This window comes from Gadus chalcogrammus, chromosome 22, assembly GCF_026213295.1.
Source record: "Gadus chalcogrammus isolate NIFS_2021 chromosome 22, NIFS_Gcha_1.0, whole genome shotgun sequence".
Taxonomy (NCBI): Eukaryota; Metazoa; Chordata; class Actinopteri; order Gadiformes; family Gadidae; genus Gadus; species Gadus chalcogrammus.
The window spans coordinates 20517682-20539136 of record NC_079433.1 but is presented as its reverse complement, the minus strand read 5'-3'; the positions used below and the strand labels follow the sequence as shown (position 1 = coordinate 20539136).

At 45.8% G+C, this 21455-nt stretch overlaps 1 protein-coding gene across 1 annotated transcript in view; it reads left to right on the top strand.

The window, feature by feature from the left end:
• The window catches only part of LOC130375453 (ankyrin repeat and IBR domain-containing protein 1-like), a 55390-nt gene that overhangs the window by 27828 nt on the left and 6107 nt on the right, over positions 1-21455 (top strand). Inside the window, 17 exon segments of the mRNA XM_056582380.1 lie at positions 6813-6984; positions 7066-7197; positions 7790-7975; positions 8691-8808; positions 8886-9106; positions 10696-10784; positions 11004-11145; positions 11315-11475; positions 11984-12072; positions 12679-12809; positions 13031-13165; positions 13973-14059; positions 14745-14811; positions 16187-16332; positions 18095-18273; positions 18413-18464; positions 21106-21162. Coding sequence (XP_056438355.1) covers positions 6813-6984; positions 7066-7197; positions 7790-7975; positions 8691-8808; positions 8886-9106; positions 10696-10784; positions 11004-11145; positions 11315-11475; positions 11984-12072; positions 12679-12809; positions 13031-13165; positions 13973-14059; positions 14745-14811; positions 16187-16332; positions 18095-18273; positions 18413-18464; positions 21106-21162 — 2164 coding nt within the window.

The window sequence follows — 21455 nt, the reverse complement described above, 5'->3', positions numbered from 1 at the left end:
CGAAATGCAGTGTGTGTGTGTGTGTGTGTGTGTGTGTGTGTGTGTGTGTGTGTGTGTGTGTGTGTGTGTGTGTGTGTGTATAACACGCTATTTTATGTTGAAATGCGACGTAATCCAGTGTTCACGAAAACGTACGTGTTTCTAACAAGATGATATCATTAAAAGTTACATAAAGTAACGGTTTAATAACACAAAAGCAGGAAACACGTGAGCTGCATTTCCCATTCAGATAATAAAGATTAATAAAGATCATACACGTTCACTGACTGAGGATTATTCAAGGGAAAAGTACATTTCTCGCTAGAAATGTCATTAGAAACACGTTAAATGGTGAATCTGTCCTAAAATATTGCATCTCCCATTCAGTTAATGCTGGGTTTTTCGTATCATATGCACATATGCACGCGAAATGGACGTATCCGCCCTCCACAGTAGTTAATGCTGGGTTTTGCGTATCGTATGCACACGAAATGGTCATTTGGCGTATGTAGGCTACTGCACGCATCTTGAAAGTGTCAAACCGTGCGATCTGTGCGCATATTGGTGAGACTGGAAAAGCTGTCATATTCTTAGTTATCACAGACAATTTTTAACAATAAATGTTCTGTACGGAGCTCCTTAAGGGACAATAGGGAGAAAGCTCCCGGACAGAACCTTAGATGGAAGTCGTGCTTAGTGACAAATCACGACAAATACTTCCAATTGATATGCATGAGTTTGAAAAATGTGCTTTTTGACACGAACATTTAGAAAATACGTGTACCTGATCACGTTTCAATAGATTAAATAACGTGACAGTGTCACCTATTTTCGTGAGCCCGGGATGCCTGTACGCCGGCCATTATCGCCCGAGGAAATATTCTTCGTCATATCTATCAAACCAAACATCCTTCACATTCGCCGAACGACGATTATGAAAGTAAAATGCACATTTCTCGCTAAAAATGTTTACATAAACACTTTTAATGGTGTAACTATTCTAAAATATCATATTTTCCACCCAGGATAAAAAGTATGTCCGCCATTTTCACAGAAGAATATCCTAAAAAACTATCCAATAGGAAAGATGCTCACATCGTCTATTAGAGACGTAGTGAGGCACCCCCCATTCCGTATGCAGAAGACGCCGAAGGGTACCTTTACCGTCACCGAGCGAATAAAAAGGGTACCTTTCCCGTCAGTCACCGACGCTAAAGGGCCTTTGCCAACAGTCGGTATTTGACGTTCTCGGAGTGAGACTGTGTTGCTCTGGTACTTCGACAACAAGTAAAGACTCGTAGTGGGGGTTATCTCGGCCATGGTGGAGAAGGAATTGGGGGGAAAGGAACTTTGGCTTTGACTCTCTGAAGTCCAGATTGAACAGCGTCATGGAGCAGAAAGGAATTGTTGCCGTATGCAGACTCCCGGAGGAGCTCCTCTGCCGCTGCCGGAGGAGACCGCATATGACCGAGAGGTCGGAACTATGGGGCGTCTGAGAAATGACATTGACCCGAAATGAACTGACAGTTGTCTACTGAAAACATCTTTCTCGAATGCCGCCTGAGTTTGTTTTTGCTGGTGACGTTAAGAGGTCAGCCGGTGGCTCTATTACCACTAGTTGAAATGGATACAGCGCCACCTATCGTACCGTGGTATGAAATTCTTCGGCCAATGAATCGATTTTCTCACAGCCATGTATAATCGGACAATTGCAGTTGTCCAATTGAGGAATGTAATCAAACTGTGGCTTTAATCTGATTAAGCTGTGCATGTAAACATACTGCTTGTCAGTACGTTTACATGCACAGTTTAATCACTAGAATCAACGGGAGGTTTAGGGGGATGGGCTTGCAAGGGGCGGCATTTGACTTAGGGTCTTAGTTTGTAAGAGGTGGGATAAGTGCAGCCGCTGTCATTGCAGATTGTTTTGGTTTGACCACAGACAAAATGGAGGCAGAACTCATCGCGATCATCTTAAATGTTGCTAAAATTATGCATCATATATTCTGTTGTGTTCACAAAATCCGAAGAATCGATCGATGAAAGTTTGGAGCATGAGTTAGAGACAAATAGAAGAAACGATGAAGAAAGAATCCCGAACGACTGCTTTACCGGAGAAAGAGGGCGTATTTTTTGCTTAATTTCACATATAACAAACACTGGGACAAATGTTGTTGATTTCTGTGTTTAATTGAACGAAAAGGATTTGGGAGGACGAGACCCTATAATGTTCAACAGTTGTCAATAATAATAATAGAAAAAACATTTTCTAATTAATTCACATTTCCTACGGAGAAAATACTACCTCAGGGGTATTATTCAGGGCGCATGTGCAAGGATATGTTCACGTGTACAGCCCATCAGGAGAATATCAGGACTTAAGGTGCGTTCACACCAAACGCGAAGGGGTGACACGATCCCATACAAAGTGAACGTAGAGACGCGAATCGGGCGACAAATTTGCTCGAGTTGAAATATTTCAACTTTGCCATGACATTTGCGTGATGACAGCCAATCAGCGTTCAACAGCGTGGCCACTGAGTGACATATGTAACGTAACAGCCAATCAGCGTTCAACTGGCCAACCGTTCCCTGCAATGCAGTCCGGGGTGAACCGCAGCAAATTCGCCAGACAAAACTTGCATTTCGCAGTTGCACAGTTTTATGTTTTGTCGCGCGACAAAAATTGGGCGACAACGCGAACGGGAGACAAATGTGTCTTTTGGTGTGAACAAACCTTTACACTTTTGTCTGAAAGCAACTAATGTGTGAGCATTTGATTACATTATAGAAAGAGTCAATTTATGGGTCACGGTGGTAATTGTTCAATGGAAAGTGTAGTATACTATGCATGCAAACGTATTCAATAGCTTTAACTGTTATTCAGGGATCAAAGTGCATTGACATTTAAAAAATAAATGGCAATTACTATTGGTTAGTTAAAAATAATAACAAACAGCTGAAAGTTGTGTTCATTTACAGCAGCACCTTAGTGAAATAAACTTAGTTTAAAAACAGCTATGGCAGCAACCTTCCTAACTATAGTGAAATAAAGCAGGCTTGTGTGAGGGAAAGGGAGGGAGAGGTGTGAGGGCAAGATTGCCGATTGTACATTGGCTACCTGACGTGAGTTTACAGGGCTTAAACTCACAATCCCAGCTTCCCAGAGTCATATTGTACACCTATAGTTGATGTTGCAACATTGTTCTGAGAATATACCAATGTTACCTATTTTATCAAAACTTACAGTACAGTAATTGCACTGATAAGTCAAATGAAAGAAATTGTTTAGACTGTCTTTCGGGGGATGAAATGATGAAATCAGTGCACAAGTACAAAAAAGTAAAGCAAATATTTTTTTGTTACTGTAATACAGTAAAATGCTCAGCTGAATTGACTGCATAAAAAGCTTTTCGTAGGCCAACAAAAATAATAAGATAAGAATATAATAAGAATATAAATTAGTTGAAACAGATCTACATATAAATCACTATGTATCCCACCTCCGATCCTGATCAGGCCAAAGGAGCTCACCTACAACACAGCAGTGCTCACCTGAGGCCTCTTTATGCTCTGACACATGATTGAAGTGTTTTGCCAGTTGAGTTTGAACAGGTGTGAAGTGAGTTTGACTTATTGGTAATTATTTGTTGCGTTTTGAAGGCCAGTGTTTCCAGGTGAACCAAGTGTGCTAAATGATAAGATTTATGCTTAGAGTTTTGCCAAAATATAAATTAGATTTTGTGTGTGTAAAAAAACTTTTGAATTGTGCTTAGAGTTTATCAGTCTGGAGTCTTGTAGTTGAAACATGAGCTTCAAGTTTTCAGAATTGTGTGCATAGTTCCATTTTTGTGAGTATACAATCGAGAAAAACGAAAAAAGAAGTATGATTTCTTATAAAGCGACCCGTTTTTAGTTCAGTTTCGTTGAGTGTAAACCCAAAGAGGACAACCCTCACTGTGGCTGGTTCCAACTTCAGCACACCAGGCACATCAGCACACACACACACACACACACGCACACGCAGGCACACGCAGGCACACACACACACACACACGCACACAGGCACACACACACAGGCACACACACACACGCACACAGGCACACACGCACACAGGCACACACAGGCACACACACACACAGGCTTTCTAACTGCATCCTGATCAGATTACACAGGAGCAGCTGCCCTCGCTGTTGGCTGCTCAGCATCTTGCTTAATGTGGTCTTGTTGGCCTGGTGGACTTGTGAAGCTTATGTTTTGGTCGTCTATCTGCAACGCATGTCCACTGGAGGTGAGGGGAATTGATGAACTAGAGCAGGCATCTCCAAACGGCGGACCGCGGTCCGGGTCCGGACCAAGTGACGGTCCTATCCGGACCCATGACCAATTTAAAATAATGAATAATAAATATATATATTTTTTTTTTATGATTTCACTATACAAAGCATGATTATGTTAGTAAAATCATTTCTCACTGAAATGCAAATCGAAATGCCGAATAGTCTGTAGTACAGCATAAAAACAGCAAAAAGCAATGATCTTCACAGAGCGAAGATCATGCACTCACCGAACTCCCCCCCCCCCCCCTCCGTCTGTCACGGCATGTGCGTAATGGCGTCACTCAAAAAATAGCCAATAATTTTTTTTCTTTACCGGAGGAGCGATTTGGAATGAGAAAATGGCTTGCTCGAAAATAATGAAATTTGACCCTTAAAACAGACATTTTAAAGATTAATGGACTGACCAATACATGTTCATTCTCAAGCAAGGCAGTACAAAACCTTTGTTGTGTCTTTTATGTGTTGAAACAGTGGCGCTGATAAAAAGCGGGAATATTAAGCGGCATTACTAATCCAAACACAGATCCTTCGAGGAAAAGTATCCCCAGAAGTCAGAAGTAAGAGCGTGGAAAGTATCCGAGCTGAGAGCTCAGTATGAGAGGTCTACGCGTGTCTTCACACACTCATTTACAGGCCAGCAACGTGCAAATGAATGCTCACTTAAGATTGGATGGATTTTGGGGCAACATAAAAACGCCGCTGCCGAGACGTTACTTGAAGGTAAACAAAGGGATGAATTGTGTGAAAAAATAAAGCAAATCCCAATGTGGGCTGCAACGACAACCAGAAAATCCGAAATGTTATCAGATGACACACTGTCACAGCTTCATGCGGCTGTTCAGAGTGCCCCATCCTTAGCCATTGATGAGTCTTCAGATGTAACGGTTAATGCCCAGCTTTTGGTTTATGTGCGATTGTTTTATCAAGACAAGAAAGAGATATGTGAGGACCTGTTGGGTCTAACACCACTTGAGACACTGTTTTGCTTACTTGAAATTAAGGCCTAATGCTCTTTTTTTGTGTTTATTTGAAATGTAGGCCTGGTGTACCTGTTTTGCTTACTTGAAATGTAGGCCTAATGCACTTTGTGTTTATTTGAAGTGTAGGCCTTGTGTTCCTGTTGTGCTTACTTCACATGTAGGCCTTATGCACTTTTTATGTTTACTTGAATTGTAGGCCTAATGTACCTGTTTTGTTTACTTGAAATGTTAATATGCGTTACTTTGTCTTACTCGTTTTTCATGGTTAAAAGTAAGCTATTTGGAAATTGAAAATAAGTACATCTGAAATGATAAGGTAATATGCCGTGTTGATTGTATTTGACAAAAGAAGGCTATTAGGACGTGGTAGGTTCAGACCTTTCTTGGAAGGAATTTTTAGTAACTGGACCTTGTTACTAACAGTAACAGGTACTGTTGTGTATACTATCTTGTTGTATGGGGTCTTGCATTGTGTACTGTTTTATGTTAAGTGGTGTTCAGTATTGTATGTTGTGTGTATGCCCTTGGTGTGTGTGGTTGTGTAGAGTTGTGTACATCCATACGTGCAAGGGCAAAAAATTGTGACTGATTTCACGCGCAGAGGCCAACCCCGTGAAGACACCTCCAACCTCGCTCGGCATATCTCCCAAACAGAAATAGGTGTCACTTTTCGCACAGGTCGGGTGATACGTGTGGAGTACTTGTTTACTTTGAGTGTGAGGGGGTATGTGTTTGTGTGTGTATGTTATGAATGCAGTGCGCTGTATGAAGGATAGGTAGTATGCTTGTTGTTTAGGTGCTGGTGTTTCTGTGTGTTAGGTGTGGGTTGTGTAGGGTTGTGATGTGCGTTGCCTTCAGTACCAGCATGGTGGACTGACGGGAGGAGAGGGTGTGTGTTTGTGTGGGGGGGGGGGGGGGGGGGGGTTCGGAGGGTTAATCTCTGGGACATTGGGAGAAGAAGGAAGCAAGGGGAATTAACCTGCCACATAGTTGCTTAAAAATAGTGTTTCCGTGAAACGTTCCCCTCTTGTGCGTCTTCCTCTGGCATTCCCTCTGCCTCCTCTGATCTCTGCATCTGGTCTTTTGTTTTTTTGTGCCTCGCTTGAACAACACCCATCACTCTAAAACTGCTCAACACTAATTTTTACATTTAGGGAATTTTGCTTTAATCCAAAGATGCGGCTTACAACGATTCATTCACACATTCATACACCGACGGCGGAGTCAACCGCGCAGGGCGACATCCAGCTTGTCAGGAGCAGTCAGGGTGAGGCGTCTTGCTCAGGGACACCAAATAACTCAGCTAGGAGGAGCCGGGGATCGAACCAGTGACCTTCCGGTTACCAGTCAACCCGCTGTACCTCCTGAACTAAGCCGACCTCCAATATCCCCCATATCACTTTGAAACTGCTCCACAGTGCCTAACTGTGCTCTCCACCCAGTGACCCGGCGCTGTCACTCATTCAATCCGTTCACTAATCGTTTGCGCTTCTTTCCTTCCTGATATCTTAGGTCCTTCCTGTTCAGCAAGGAGGGGAACCCCAACAAGCGCAACCTGCACAATGAGACCTGCCTCCACGTGCTGTGCCAGGGCCCGCAGATCCTGCTGCTGCCAGAGGGGGCGCTCTCCCCGCGCCTTGCCCGGCCCCAGAGGGACGAGCAGCGACGGGCCGACAGCCTGCAGGTGGGCTTGGTCTCCCGCTCCTTAAATCACCTGCAAAACATAGGAGGCAGAGTCTTACTGTGTGTGTGTGTGTCCCACAAGATGATCCTGAGCTGGACGGGGGCCAGGCTAGGCAGGGGCCAGTATGAGAGGGCCAATGTCAACGCAACCGACAACCACCACAGCACCTGCCTCCACTACGCGGCGGCGGCGGGCATGAAGAGCTGTGTGGAGGTGAGAGAGAGATGCTCCTGAAAGGTCAACACCATTTAGACAGAGGGATGGCGAGAGGGAGAGACGTTTAGCGTTCTCTATGCTAAACCTCTGCCGCTCCATGATAAATAAATTATAATTCTGTCTTCCTTACTCCCTCTGCCCCTTTTCCTCTCTCTACCCTTCTCTCTCCATCTCTCCTCTTCACCTCCTCTCTCACTCTGTCTCCCGCTATGGTCTCTCTCTGTCTCCCACTATGGTCTCTCTCACTCTGTCTCCCACTATGGTCTCTCTCTGTCTCCCACTATGGTCTCTCTCTCTCTGTCTCCCACTATGGTCTCTCTCTCTCCATCTCCCACTATGGTCTCTCTCTCTCTGTCTCCCACTATGGTCTCTCTCTGTCTCCCACTATGGTCTCTCTCTCTCTCTCTCTCTCTCTCTCTCTCTCTCTCTCTCTCTCCCACTATGGTCTCTCTCTCTGTCTCCACTATGGTCTCTCTCTCTCTCTGTCTCCCACTATGGTCTCTTTCTCTCTCTCTCTCTCCCACTATGGTCTCTCTCTGTCTCCACTATGGTCTCTCTCTCTGTCGCCCTCTACGGTCTCTCTCTCTAGCTGCTGGTGCAGAACCAGGCGGATCTGTTCGTGGAGGACGAGGAGCGCCTGACGCCGTGTGACCACGCCGAGCGCCAGCAGCACACGGAGCTGGCCCTCAGCCTTGAGTCCCAGATGGTCTTCTCCTCCTCCTCCTCCTCGGCCCAGGAGGCGCACGCCGACTCCTGCCTGATCCCCAGAAAGGAGGTGAGACTGAGACCCCCCGACTACAATCACGGAGAGGAGAGGAGACGAGGGGGAGTGTGTGGTTAGCCGCTTGTAACTCCTGGCACTAGCTCACCTGTTGCAAAGGTCGTCTTCAATGTGTCTCTGTGTTTTCTTTGTCCAGTGTTGACCCTTGCCGCCCAATACCGGTCTGACACCGCTACATTGACCACAATACATTGTTGGCAGGCTGGTTAAAAGGTTGAGTTCTTTATTTCGTTGGCTGTAATGATGTTTAACCTGTTGATATAACAGCACTCATCTGCAGACCTTGGAGTTTGTCATTTTTATAGTGGCTGCTGATTTGCAACCACAGCAATGTTGTTGGCCAGAGGGTTTGTATCTGTCCTTGTCTGGTTGCTATGGTTTCCCAAAACCGAAACACGCAGAATATCATTCATCTTTGAAAAGGTCAGAAAATATTGAGGATTGAGGCGATCCTTTCACAGCAATTTGATGCTATCAAGGATTTATAGTTCTCTTTTGGATGGCTGTGTCTCTCTCTCTCTCTCTCTCTCTCTCTCTTTCTCTTTCTCTCTCTCTCTCTCTCTGTGTGTGTGTGTGTGTGTGTGTGTGTGTGTGTGTGTGTGTGTGTGTGTGTGTGTGTGTGTGTGTGTGTGTGTGTGTGTGTGTGTGTGTGTGTGTGTGTGTGTGTGTGTGTGTGTGTGTGTGTGTGTTCCTCTGGCGCCCCCTGCAGCCCTACGAGGGTCTGAAGCTGCAGGACCTGCGGCGGCTGAAAGACATGCTGATCGTGGAGACGGCGGACATGTTGCAGGCTCCCCTCTTCACAGCAGAGGCGCTGCTCCGAGCACACGGTACGGGACCCCCACTGTGTGTGTACGGTGGGCCTGGGTGTGTGTGTGTTAATGTGTTAACATTGTGCGTCATTCAGACTGGGACCGGGAGAAGCTTCTGGAGGCGTGGATGTCGGACGGGGAGGGCTGCTGCCAGCGGTCGGGCGTGGCCATGCCCACGCCACCGCCCAGCGGCTACAACGCCTGGGACACCCTGCCCTCCCCCCGCACGCCCAGGACCCCCCGCTCCCCCCTCACCCTCACCCTCACCTCACCCACAGACAGCTGCCTCACCCCGGGGGAGGAGGCCATGGCCACGGTGAGCACAGGACACTTCCTGTCCGTTGGCTAATCCCAGGCCAGCTTTTTTTTTTTTTTTTTTTCTTCTTTTGGGGTCTATGATTGGCCGCCAGGCAGGTAGTGGTCATAAAGCTTTGAGTGTGTTGTTATGGTCTAAACACTCAATAGCTGCTTATACTCGCGGATGCAGCCTGTGAGTTAAAGAGAAGGGGGAGGATTGTGTTTGTTTTGTTACCAAATGAAAGGGACACAGCGTTTACCACAGCGTGAAGAAACCTGGTCGCACCCCCCCAAAACTACAGTCAGAAAGATATACGTGCACATTTTTGTGTATATGTGCTCCTATATACAAAGGTTTGTTACCAAAATTGGTCTGCAGCATGGCAGCAAATTCGCTTCACGATGGTAATGCCCTGATATCTATACAAATACTTGGTAAAAAAAAATGTCACAAACAGGGTGAACAAGTCACCTGCTTATAATAACTGGTGCTTATCCAATTCCATTTCCGTTCATTATTCTCATGCTCTTGAATAGCGCTAGTGCTGCGCTACAATTCCATTGAAACTTTGCACAATGTACAAACAACCGTTTTATTTTTATGATCAAAGCAGTGTGTGTTGATGAGAACGGAAGCGGGTCGCGTTTCTAAATTGTGCACTCACACCGCCGCAGCCTTACAGCCATGGTATGACCTCCGATGGCTCTAAACCTTGGCCTCGCGCATTGATACCACTCATGATATGAACCCCAGAACAAGCCCATCCAATCCTGGACTGTGTGTCCGTTGTGCTGTGGGACGCTGCCCGACGGCGCTCGGGGGCTCGGCTGGAGTGCAACCCGCTTTACACTGTAGCTCTGCTCTCACAGAGTCTGACTCGGCCCAAGACTCAAAACGCAGACTTTCTCCACACAGCACCTACATATATATATAATATATATAGATATTGCAATTTGGCTTTTAAATATCAACAAACTAGAATTAAACTTGTGTATTAAACAATTTGACTGTTTCAGAAATGAAATATCTTCGTTACGACGGACCCTCTTGAGCCCTGAATGTAATCCTTCGACAGCATCCTGCCATTCGCACAGAAATCCTTAGATATAAACATCACAGCATTTCAAAGGCTATTCACAGACTCATTGATTTGTTAAGCTGAAGCTTTTCAATGCAAAACGCATGAAATTAAGTTCAAATCTAAAGAGTCTAAAAGTCTTTGAGTCTTTGCAACTTCAAGCAACACAGGGCCTTAGAATATTGTTTGATGTACTTTGAATTGGGTATTTGTTACTGCAGCCTTCACAAGGGTGTGGCCTGTATATACAGGTTTGTTTTGTTCAAGCCTTAGTTGTTAGCAAGGGCCCATATTCACATAATTACGGTTCTTCTTATCCCACTGCGGGAGTGCAGGTAAACGCGTCACAGTATTGGTTAGAAGCTGCTAGGTTATAGTTCTCTTGGTGCATGCTTGCACTGTCATTGTCTCTGAAGGTGTAATGTTATCCATAGTCTGGAACAACAGCAATAGCTTGCTAAATGCTAATAGAGATGGGGGCATGTAGGGTACAGAGGGGTCCTGACGTGTTGTGTCTGTCGGCCTGCAGTGTGGGATCTGCCTGTGCTCCATCTCCGTGTTCGAGGACCCCGTGGACATGTCCTGTGGCCACGAGTTCTGCCGGGCCTGCTGGGAAGAGTAAGGTCACTTTGTTCTTGGATGGTTGTGTTTGAGTGTCTGTCTGCGCAGATATACATGTGTTTTTCAACGTAACTTGGGTTGATTGGGGGTTTAACTGTGTGTGTGTGTGTGTGTGTGTGTGTGTGTGTGTGTGTGTGTGTGTGTGTGTGTGTGTGTGTGTGTGTGTGTGTGTGTGTGTGTGTGTGTGTGTGTGTGTGTGTGTTTGTGTGGCTCCAGGTTTCTGAACATTAAGATCCAGGAGGGGGACCACAACATCCTGTGTCCAGCGTTCGGCTGCTACCAGCTGGTTCCTGTCCAGGTGATCGAGAGCATCGTCTCCAGGGAGATGGACCAGAGATATCTGCAGTTTGACATTAAGGTGAACATGCCCGCACACAGATTCACAAACAGACGGGCAACGACACACACACACAGATGCATGCACTTACACACATAAAGCCGATGGCTCATTAGTTTCTCTGTTGATGTGTGTCTCATGTGTTGCCCTCCCTCTAAATCCTCTCTGTGCCCACCCCTTTCTGCTGCAGGCCTTTGTGGAGAACAACCCAGCCATCCGCTGGTGCCCGGCGGTGCGCTGTGAGCGGGCCGTCCGGCTCTCCCGGCCGGGCCCCGGGGACAGCGACCCCCACAGCTTCCCTCTGCTGCCCTCACCTGCTGTGGACTGTGGCAAGGGACACCTGTTCTGCTGGTGAGATGAACACACACACACACACACACACACACACACACACACACACACACACACACACACACACACATAACACGCACACAATCTCAATGAGGATCACCGTGCCCTTTTTCTTTTTTTCAAACACACTAAATTCCCTTTTTCCTCTCCTGCTACTCTCCCCTCCCCTCCTCCACTCTACTTCTCCTCCCCCCTCCCCTCCTCTCCTCTCCCCTCCTCCACTCTCCTCCTCCTCCTCCGTCCCCTCTCACCTCCCCTCCTTCTGCCCCCCCCTCTCCTCTCCCCTCTTCTCCCCCCTCCTCCTCCTCCCCTCCCCTCCTCCTCCCCCCCTCCTCTCCTCCCCTCCCCTCCCCTCCCCCCTCCTCTCCTATCCTCCTCCTCTCCCCTTCCCTCCTCCTCGCCCTCCCCTTCCCTCCTCCTCCTCCTCCTCCTCCTCCTCTCCCCTCCCCTCCTCTCCTCCTCCTCCTCTCCCCTCCCCCCCTCCTCCTCCTCTCCCCCCCCTCTCCAGGGAGTGCCTTGGTGAGGCCCATGAGCCCTGTGACTGTGAGACCTGGAGGAAGTGGCTCCAGAAGGTCACGGAGATGAGGCCCGAGGAGCGTGAGTCCATCCGTCCATCATTGTTCCGTTTCTCAGTCCATAGTTAATATTAATGATGTGCTGTGTCTCGAGAAATGGAAGCCACTTAACTTGTAGCCTTTGTTGCCAAGGCCCTGTCTTAAACCCACAGGGTTTGGCCGGTGGTACAGCCAAACCTGCCAGGCCAAGTTGGCTAACCCTTTTGGCTGCTTGTCACAATGCGTTTGTTTAGCCTCAAAAGACACTGTTGAGGCTCTGTTTAGGCTATACAGAGTTTCAACAGAGCCTCAACTGAGCGTCGGTATTTTTCAGAAACAGAAAGTTATAATATATGAGGAGATGGATTATGGATGTCAAGGTAGTTCATGGGAGAGACGGACCATGTTCTCTGAAATGATTCCATGATGAGATTAGAGAACAAAGACCAGCAGGAGGGGGGAGTCTGTAGAGAGCTGAGGCTCCATGATGGAGGTGTTCCTGCAGTCTAGACACCAGTGAGACTCGGTGTGTGTGTGTGTGTGTGTGTGTGTGTGTGTGTGTGTGTGTGTGTGTGTGTGTGTGTGTGTGTGTGTGTGTGTGTGTGTGTGTGTGTGTGTGTGTGTGTGTGTGTGTGTGTGTGTGTATCAGTGGCGGGCGTGGGCGAGGCCTATGAGGACGCTGCTAACTGCTTGTGGCTGTTGACCAACTCCAAGCCCTGTGCCAACTGCAAGTCGCCCATTCAGAAGAACGAGGGCTGCAACCACATGCAGTGTGCCAAGGTACACACGCACACTCACACAAGCATCGATACATTTAGGGAAATTAAAATGATGTGTTTTGCTGACTCCTGTTTAAATTCTGTAAGTAAATACGGTTATTGAAATTGAAACTTAAAAGTGACTTATTAATTGGCCACTATCCAAAATGATTCTCTCATTCACTCTCTCTTCATCTCTTCCACTCCTTCTTTCTCTATCTTTCGCTCTCGCTCTCTCTGCAGTGCAAGTATGACTTCTGCTGGATCTGTCTGGAGGAGTGGAAGAAGCACAGCTCTTCGACGGGGGGCTACTACCGCTGCACCCGCTATGAGGTCATCCAGCAGCTGGAGGAGCAGTCCAAGGAGATGACCGGAGAGGTAGCACCACCACCTAACTTTCCAACCCCTACAACATGGCAGCACCACCTAACACTCCCCCCAGCACAACACGGCAGCACCACCACCTAACACTGCACCCACCACAACACGCACCACCACCTCTACCACACTCTACACTCTACTTGTCTTCCGTTGTAGCCTAATTCTGAACTACTAGGATTGCTAAGGAGCCATGTATTACAACTCATGGAGAATTGCATTAGCAAGGGCAGGGTTAGGGATTCGATTGCTACTGGGACCTAGAAGGCATTCTCTCACAGAATGGTCTATTGTAAGACACTTTGAATAACCAGCATCCACTGGTCGCTGGTCAGTTGCACAGAGAAAGGGGAATTGGTGTGTCAATTGTGTGCAGAGGCAGGTCCTTGCCAGTGAAGCTTCTCTGATTGTTTGAGCTGGGAGAGCTATCCGGTAGCAACGAGTACCCTAAGCCAATAGGCAAACTGCAAAGAAAAGGAATTCGTAGGTGAGGCAGTTTGAAGTCACTGCTGGACGTGTTTCTACGAACAAGCTCCTTCACAAAACTGCCATCCCATGTACATGAGATGCAAATATTTCGGCCGATTCCAATGCTTAGTACACATGTCTGTGCATGCGGCATGCACAAATTTGTAGTCTTGCAGGAAAAACCTCAGCTTTACGGTGTTGCACACAGATTTGCTTGCTACATGTCCTATTCATACAGAGGTACTCTCACAAAGCGGCCCCCAACCTATGGGGGCGGGGGCTGCTGCTCTTACACACAGAGACACCGTTATTTGAAGTTGGTTTGATGTTGTGTTCCAGGCAGAGAAGAAGCACAAGAGTTTCCAGGAGCTGGACCGCTTCATGCACTACTACACTCGCTTAAGGAACCATGAGCACAGCTACAAGGTAACAAACACACACACAAGAACCATGAGCACAGCTGCAAGGTAACACACATACACAAGAACCATGAGCACAGCTACAAGGTAATACACACACACAAGAAACATGAGCACAGCTGCAAGGTAACAAACACACACAAGAACCATGAGCACAGCTACAAGGTAAAACACACACAAGAACCATGAGCACAGCTACAAGGTAACACACACACACAAGAACCATGAGCACAGCTGCAAGGTAATAAACACGCACAAGAACCATGAGCACAGCTAAAAGGTAACACACACACACACAAGAACCACGAGCACAGCTAAAAGGTAACACACACACAAGAACCAAGAGCACAGCTAAAAGGTAACACATACACACAAGAACCACGAGCACAGCTAAAAGGTAACACATACACACAAGAACCACGAGCAAAGCTAAAAGGTAACCCATACACTCAAGAACCACGACCATAGCTACAAGGTAACACAGACAAATGAGGGGCTGTCATTGTCTGATCAGAGTGGGTGATCAACTGTTTTCAGAACAACACAGAAAGCTGTATTTTGCAAGATGTTTTGCTCACTGAGGTGCAATCACCACTCTGGCCATAATGGAAGTCTCTCTCTCACTCACGTTCTCTCTCTCGTTCTCTCTCTCTCTTGCTCGATCTCTCTCTCTCGATCACTCTGTGTCTCAGCTGGAGCAGAAATTGCTGAAAACCGCCAAAGAGAAGATGGAGCAGCTGAGCAGAGCATTCATTAGCCGTAAGACTCTCTAAGTAATTCAATTAGTTATTATTAAGAACTAGTTATTCACTAAGTTACAACAATCATTTCATGCAAGTTATTACAACTATAGTATAATGGTATACAAGTTATAACTACATAGGTTACAACAACAATTATAATCTTTTATACAAGTTATTACTACTATAGTATCATTTTATACAACTTATGACAACAATGTATGGCAGTAGGTGTCACACTGCCATACAATGGGCCATTCCTTCATAGATGTAACTGCTTCAGGGTTTGGTTCCAATTCAGAAGCTGAACTTGGAGGCTTCAAATGCTTTTCTAATGCGAGCTTCTGGTTAATCCAAACAGATGTCTTCTTCACACAAGGCCGACCACTGCCACTAAATATAGAGAGACCCATTAGACCCTGTTCACAAACAGATGATTGCAATTCATGAATAGATTCCCTGTCCGCCTCTCGAGTTCCCTGTCCGCCCCAACCCGACTCAAAGCCGTGTCCGACACAGTATTCTTTTTCACCAATCCAAATTGTGCGGTTCACCCGTCAGGTACCCGAGCCCGTGCAGGACTCTGGACGCGATATCCCCCACTAGGATTCTTTATTTGTTGTGGAAGTACAAGAGACGTCCGAGAACCTGACACAGTCTTTAATTCATAATATCATCTTGAGGTGCACACAGCTTTTGGCCCTGATATTATATATTATATTATAATATATAGATACCTTTATATTATATTATATTATATTATATTATATTATTTAGATATAGAGCTCCGGGAGTCCACAAATAGCAACAATCACTTCTCCTCCATGCTGCAGTTCTAGACTGCAGGGGGTTAACGCTGATTGGCTGTTATGTTACGTCCTTCAGGGAGCGAACACTGATTGGAATTGTGGGAGTTGTCGTCTTCAATCTACAAGCGCCAAAAAGTTACTGTCCGCATTTTTTCGGTCAGGAAGTCATCAAATTAGAAATGTATGTTACTATTCGACTACACATGTGACCCACTTTCAATACAGATTCATGTCTCCACCGGTGAAATTCTACTTTAAAATGTGCTAATGCGATAAGGATAAGGGGCTACTTTGGGTGTGTTTTTGTGCTTATGTTTATTTGCATAGATTCCTGACTGAGGTGTGTGTCTGTTTCTGTGGATGTTGTGTGTGTTTCTGTTTGGTGTGTGTGTGTGCGGGTCCCTGTGTTTCTGTTTGTGTGTGTGTTTGGGTGCAAGCTTGCGTGTGTGTGTGTGTCTCTTTCTGTGTGTGTGTGTGTGTGTGTGTGTGTGTGTGTGTGTGTGTGTGTGTGTGTGTGTGTGTGTGTGTGTGTGTGTGTGTGTGTGTGTGTGTGTGTGTGTGTGTGTGTTTGTTTGCCCGGGCAAGGTGAGGGGACGCCTCCGGACACGCGCTTCATCGAGGACGGGGTGAGCGAGCTGCTGAAGACGCGCCGCGTGCTGAAGGTCTCATACCCTTACGGCTTCTTCCTGACGCCCGGTAGCACGCAGAAGGAGATCTTTGAGCTCATGCAGGTGAGTCGCAGGATGCTCCCCGTCTAGCAGACTAACCCTAATGTAAGCTAGCAGTAATGGAACCTAGCAGTCTAACCCTAATGGAAGCTAGCAATCTCACCCTTAACGGAAGCTAGCAGTCTAACCCTAATGGAAGCTAGCAGTCTCACCCTTAACGGAAGCTAGCAGTCTAAGCCTAACGGAAGCTAGAAGTCTTATCCTTAACGGAAGCTAGCAGTCTCACCCTTAACGGAAGCTAGCAGTCTAACCCTAATGGAAGCTAGCAATCTCACCCTTAACTGAAGCTAGCAGTCTAACCCTAATGGAAGCTAGCAATCTCACCCTTAACGGAAGCTGGCAGTCTAACCCTAAAGGAAGCTAGCAGTCTAACCCTAATGGAAGCTAGCATTCTTACCCTAGCGTTAGCTGGCAGTCTAACCCTAATGGAAGCTAGCAGCCTAACCCTAACGGAAGCTGGTTGGAAGGAATCTCTTTTGATCGATGAGACGGACGGAAAAACATGCACACTCCACACACCAGGTGGATAGATCACATTAACACAAAGATAGATGGATGGATGGATGGATGGATGGATGGATGGATGGATGGATGGATGGATGGATGGATGGATGGATGGATGGATGGATGGATGGATGGATGGATGGGTAACAAGAATACATCAGCAGATAGATAGATAGAGATAGAGATAGATATAGATATATAGCTAGGCGACATGACTACAGCAGCAGATAGACACGGCTCTCAAGTCTCACGCATTCGGCGTGAGACACACACAATTCAACCCATGCACACGCTCACACGCCACACTTCATTCCTATTTAACAGTCGAACAGGTGGGAATCAAATGGGTTCCCGTACGTAGGGTAACGGACATGCCCTCTTTTTGAGACACTTTTAAAAAAATGTGTCCGGGCGGAATTTCAAAATCGTCCTGGAATTTATTACAAAGCCTCTTTACCACAGCATTGGCGTACTGAATGCAACAGATATATTTTAAGCATTGGACTGAGTGCACCATAAACACATATCTTTGCACGTTTGCAACGTTTACAATTTCAGGGAAAAGTATATGCCTCTACTGGTGTTGCTTAGGCCGATAGCCTTTTGAGGCAGTGTTTCTGAATATAAGTGTTAAGGGCGAATAATGCTTACTATCATACATTAGTCACCATGTCTCTGGGCACATTTGTATGCACTCGCATGTTAATATAGAAGATAGATATAGATATATAGCTAGGCGACATGACTACAGCAGCAGATGGATATAGATATAGATATATAGCTAGGCGACATGACTATAGCAGCAGATGGATATAGATATATAGAGATGGATATAGATGTATAGCTAGGCGACATGGCTACATCAGCAGATTGATATGTATATATAGATATATAGATATATAGCTAGGCAACATGACTACAGCAGCAGATAGATATAGATATATATATATAGATAGATATAGATATATAGCTAGGCGCCATGACTACAGCAGCAGATAGATATGCGTAGATAGATCCAGATATATGGCTAGGCGACATGACTACAGCAGCAGATGTGTGTGGAGAGAGAGAGAGAGGGAGAGAGGGGGAGAGGGGGAGAGGGAGAGAGAGAGAGAGAGAGAGAGAGAGAGAGAGAGAGAGAGAGAGAGAGAGAGAGAGAGAGAGAGAGAGAGAGAGAGAGAGAGAGAGAGAGAGAGAGAGAGAGAGAGAGCTAGGCGACATGACTACAGCAGCAGATGGATGTGTGTTGGTCCCTCTCCAGACGGACCTGGAGATGGTGGTGGAGGACCTGGCCCAGAAGGTGAACCGGCCGTACCTGAGGACACCATGCCATAAGATCATCAGCGCAGCGCGGCTGGTGCAGCAGAAGAGGCAGGAGTTCCTGGCCTCCGTAGCGCGCGGTGTGGCCCCCAACGACTCCCCCGAGGCCCCCCGCAGGAAGTAGGTGCTTCCCTAAAGGTCTTCAGTCGATGAAGGCTTTTCAGAGATGACTGAAATTAGGTTTGGTCTCCCAAGTTGAGACTTGTGAGAAGATAAACAAAAGTCTAGATCCATAACAGTGTTTTTTTCTCCATCTCAGTTACCCAGGAGGTTCGTGGGATTGGGAGTACCTGGGCTTCGCCTCACCGGAGGTAAGAACCCATACACACACCCATACACACGCTTAATTTACACTAACACTTAGCTTAAAGACTGTGTTGCAGGTTACCGGAAGTTTTGATTAATGGGTACATAAAGCACTCAAAATATGTATATCATTTATAAAATGTCTCCAAAATAGTGTGAAAGTCCAAGTTTTTGTCGTTTTTGTCAGTAGCGGCTGTTTTCTAACGCCATTCGGCGATGACGTCATATTGGGCAGACGTGATGGAAGGTAGCCTCAGCCTATTACTAGAACTATGCCTATTACTAAGAGGTGGCAAGAACCTCAAATAACATGTATGATGGCCCACAGCCGTATAATTTCAAACCTGTCAGACGTGAGAGGGCGAATGAGGAAATGCCGAGAACTGATGGCGGTCAAAGCAAATTTAATGCATGGTCAGAGGAGAATGAGTGGAGAGTTGCTATCATTTAGCAACGCAGCAAAGAGCACTGGAGCTAGTAAATGAACAGCAGTGCATACAATAACGACACTATTATTTATTTTTACTCTCAGTGAACTTAGAAGAGCAATCAACTGAATAAATGGCAGGTATAGCCTATCGGACACGCAATCAGTGCACTTGCAAATGAGTGCCTGCAAGTATGACCGATCGTGGTGTAACATAACCATCATCTACCACAAATACGATCAGACAGATGTACCTTGAACACATACACAAAGCACATTCGTCCAACCCGGAGGATGCTGACAGACAGCCCACAACAAGCCAAACATCACCACGGCCGGTGTGCTCTCTCTCTCTCTCTCTCTCTCTCACTCTCGCACGCCCGTACACAATCACTCCAACGTATCCAACTCTAAGACTAGGCTGCTTCACTTACTACAACTAACCACAAGGTCTTCAATCATAACCATGCAGTATGCCGAAGCCGGAAATGACACACGCACAGTCGCACACGCTCATCTTATGCAAAACAATCAGTTTTATCATCAACATTCAGTCACTGCAAAGATTTAAAGAATAGCCTCTAACCATAAGTTAGAATGGACCCAAAGTGTGTGATTGATACAGTCTGGTTTAGCTTTCGCCTGCTATCCGTTTTTAGTGTGACTTCTCAACATTCATCTGTTACGCGCACATGGCTAATTTGCATACGTGCATAGGACTGGCTGGCTCCGCGAGGCAAATAATATAACATTTTTAATCATCTATCTATCTATCTATCTATCTATCTATCTATCTATCTATCTATCTATCTATCTATCTATCTATCTATCTATCTATCTATCTATCTACGCATGTGTCTAGTTTTAATGTGATGTGTCAGACTTGTTGTCTCCCTTGTTCTGTGTGGTCTTATAGGCTATACTGTCCTGTGTTAGCCGAATCACCTAAATTAATTCCCTACGATTTGTGTCGTTTTGTATTAATAAAGTCTTGACTAGGCTATCTATCTATCTATCGAGGCTATTGATTAATAATTATAGTAATATCTTACTATAATTATTAATTATAGTAAGATATTACTCAGTAATATCTTAAGAAGTGAATAGTGGGGAATAGGAATAGTGGGCTATTCCCCACTATTCACGGAAACTGAAGTGAATAATTGTTAATTAAATGTTTTAGTATATACAACACGTGAACACTCAAAAAAAAAACAAGATAACACCGGGATTTATTTGTTTTTATTAGCGGTTAATTTATTTTTATTAGAGGATATTTTGTGATGAAAACAATATCGAGTTTGAGATGTCAATCATGGGATATTGCCCAAATTGCCAATATCCCGAGATAGCGAACCAATTAAATTGCACCATCTTAGGAGGTTCACGTGTAGCATATGCTTACTATATATAATATCTACAGTATGTATTTATCTATGTACCTGTATAATCTGCTGAACACACTAGTCTCTACTCTCAAGGTTCTCAATGCGGCTTTGGTCCGTGTCTCCCCAACATGACATCATGCAATGCATTCTGGGGGAAATGAGAATCAATAGCAAACCTCAAAAATAGTACCTACTTTTTCGTATTACACTCCGTTTTGTGATACCTAACAACATTAAATACAATGCATTACAGTTTAAAATATTTATTACCAACAAGCAAATTGCACAAATTCATTGGAAAATGAAACCTGCAACACAGCCTTTAATATACGTTTACCACCAGCCTCACTTATTCTAGCCCTTAGCTTAATTTACGCTAACCCTTAGTTTAATTTACGCTTACCATCAGCTGCACTTACGCTAACCCTTATCTTAATTTATGCTTACCATCAGCCTCACTTACGCTAACCCTTAGCTTAATTTACGTTAACCTGTAGTTTAATTTACGCTAACCCATATCTTAATTTATCTTAACCCTTAGCTTAATTTACGCTAGCCCTAAAATCTATTTAGAGAAACCCTTAACTTATTTTACACTAACCCTTAGCTTAATTTGCGCTTACCCGTAGGCCAAGCCTATGGGTTGGCCTAAATTAAACTTGTTTATTTAGGCCAACCCGTAGCTTAATTTACACTAACCCTCAGCTTAATCTACGCTAACCCTCAGCTTAATTTAGTGGTTTTCCTTGATGCCCGGCTAACACACTTCATGTCGGTGACAAGTGTCCTGCGTGGCAGAAAGTGTCTGTGGCTGACCTGGTGTGTTTTTAGATGCTGACTCGTCACTCTGTACTGGGAGGAGGGGATCCAAGAGAGAGGCAGTCCCAGGTAACACGCACGCACGCGCGCACGCACGCACGCACGCACGCACGCACTCTAGGCCATCTGTACCGTGCTCAAGTACGATTGCCCCCCCCCCCCTGCTGTGCGCTGGCCTGTGCTCACACTAGGGCCTAGGCAATCTCAACTGGGCCTGAGTACGCAGACCGTGCCGCAAAAAAGGCTTGCATAAAACGGCCTATTTGACAGTGTAAAAACGCTCAGTGAATGAGGGCTGTATCTGTGTAGAACGGCTCCAAATCAGCAACAAAGTCAGTTAAGTCTCAACTGTGTTCTCTCTC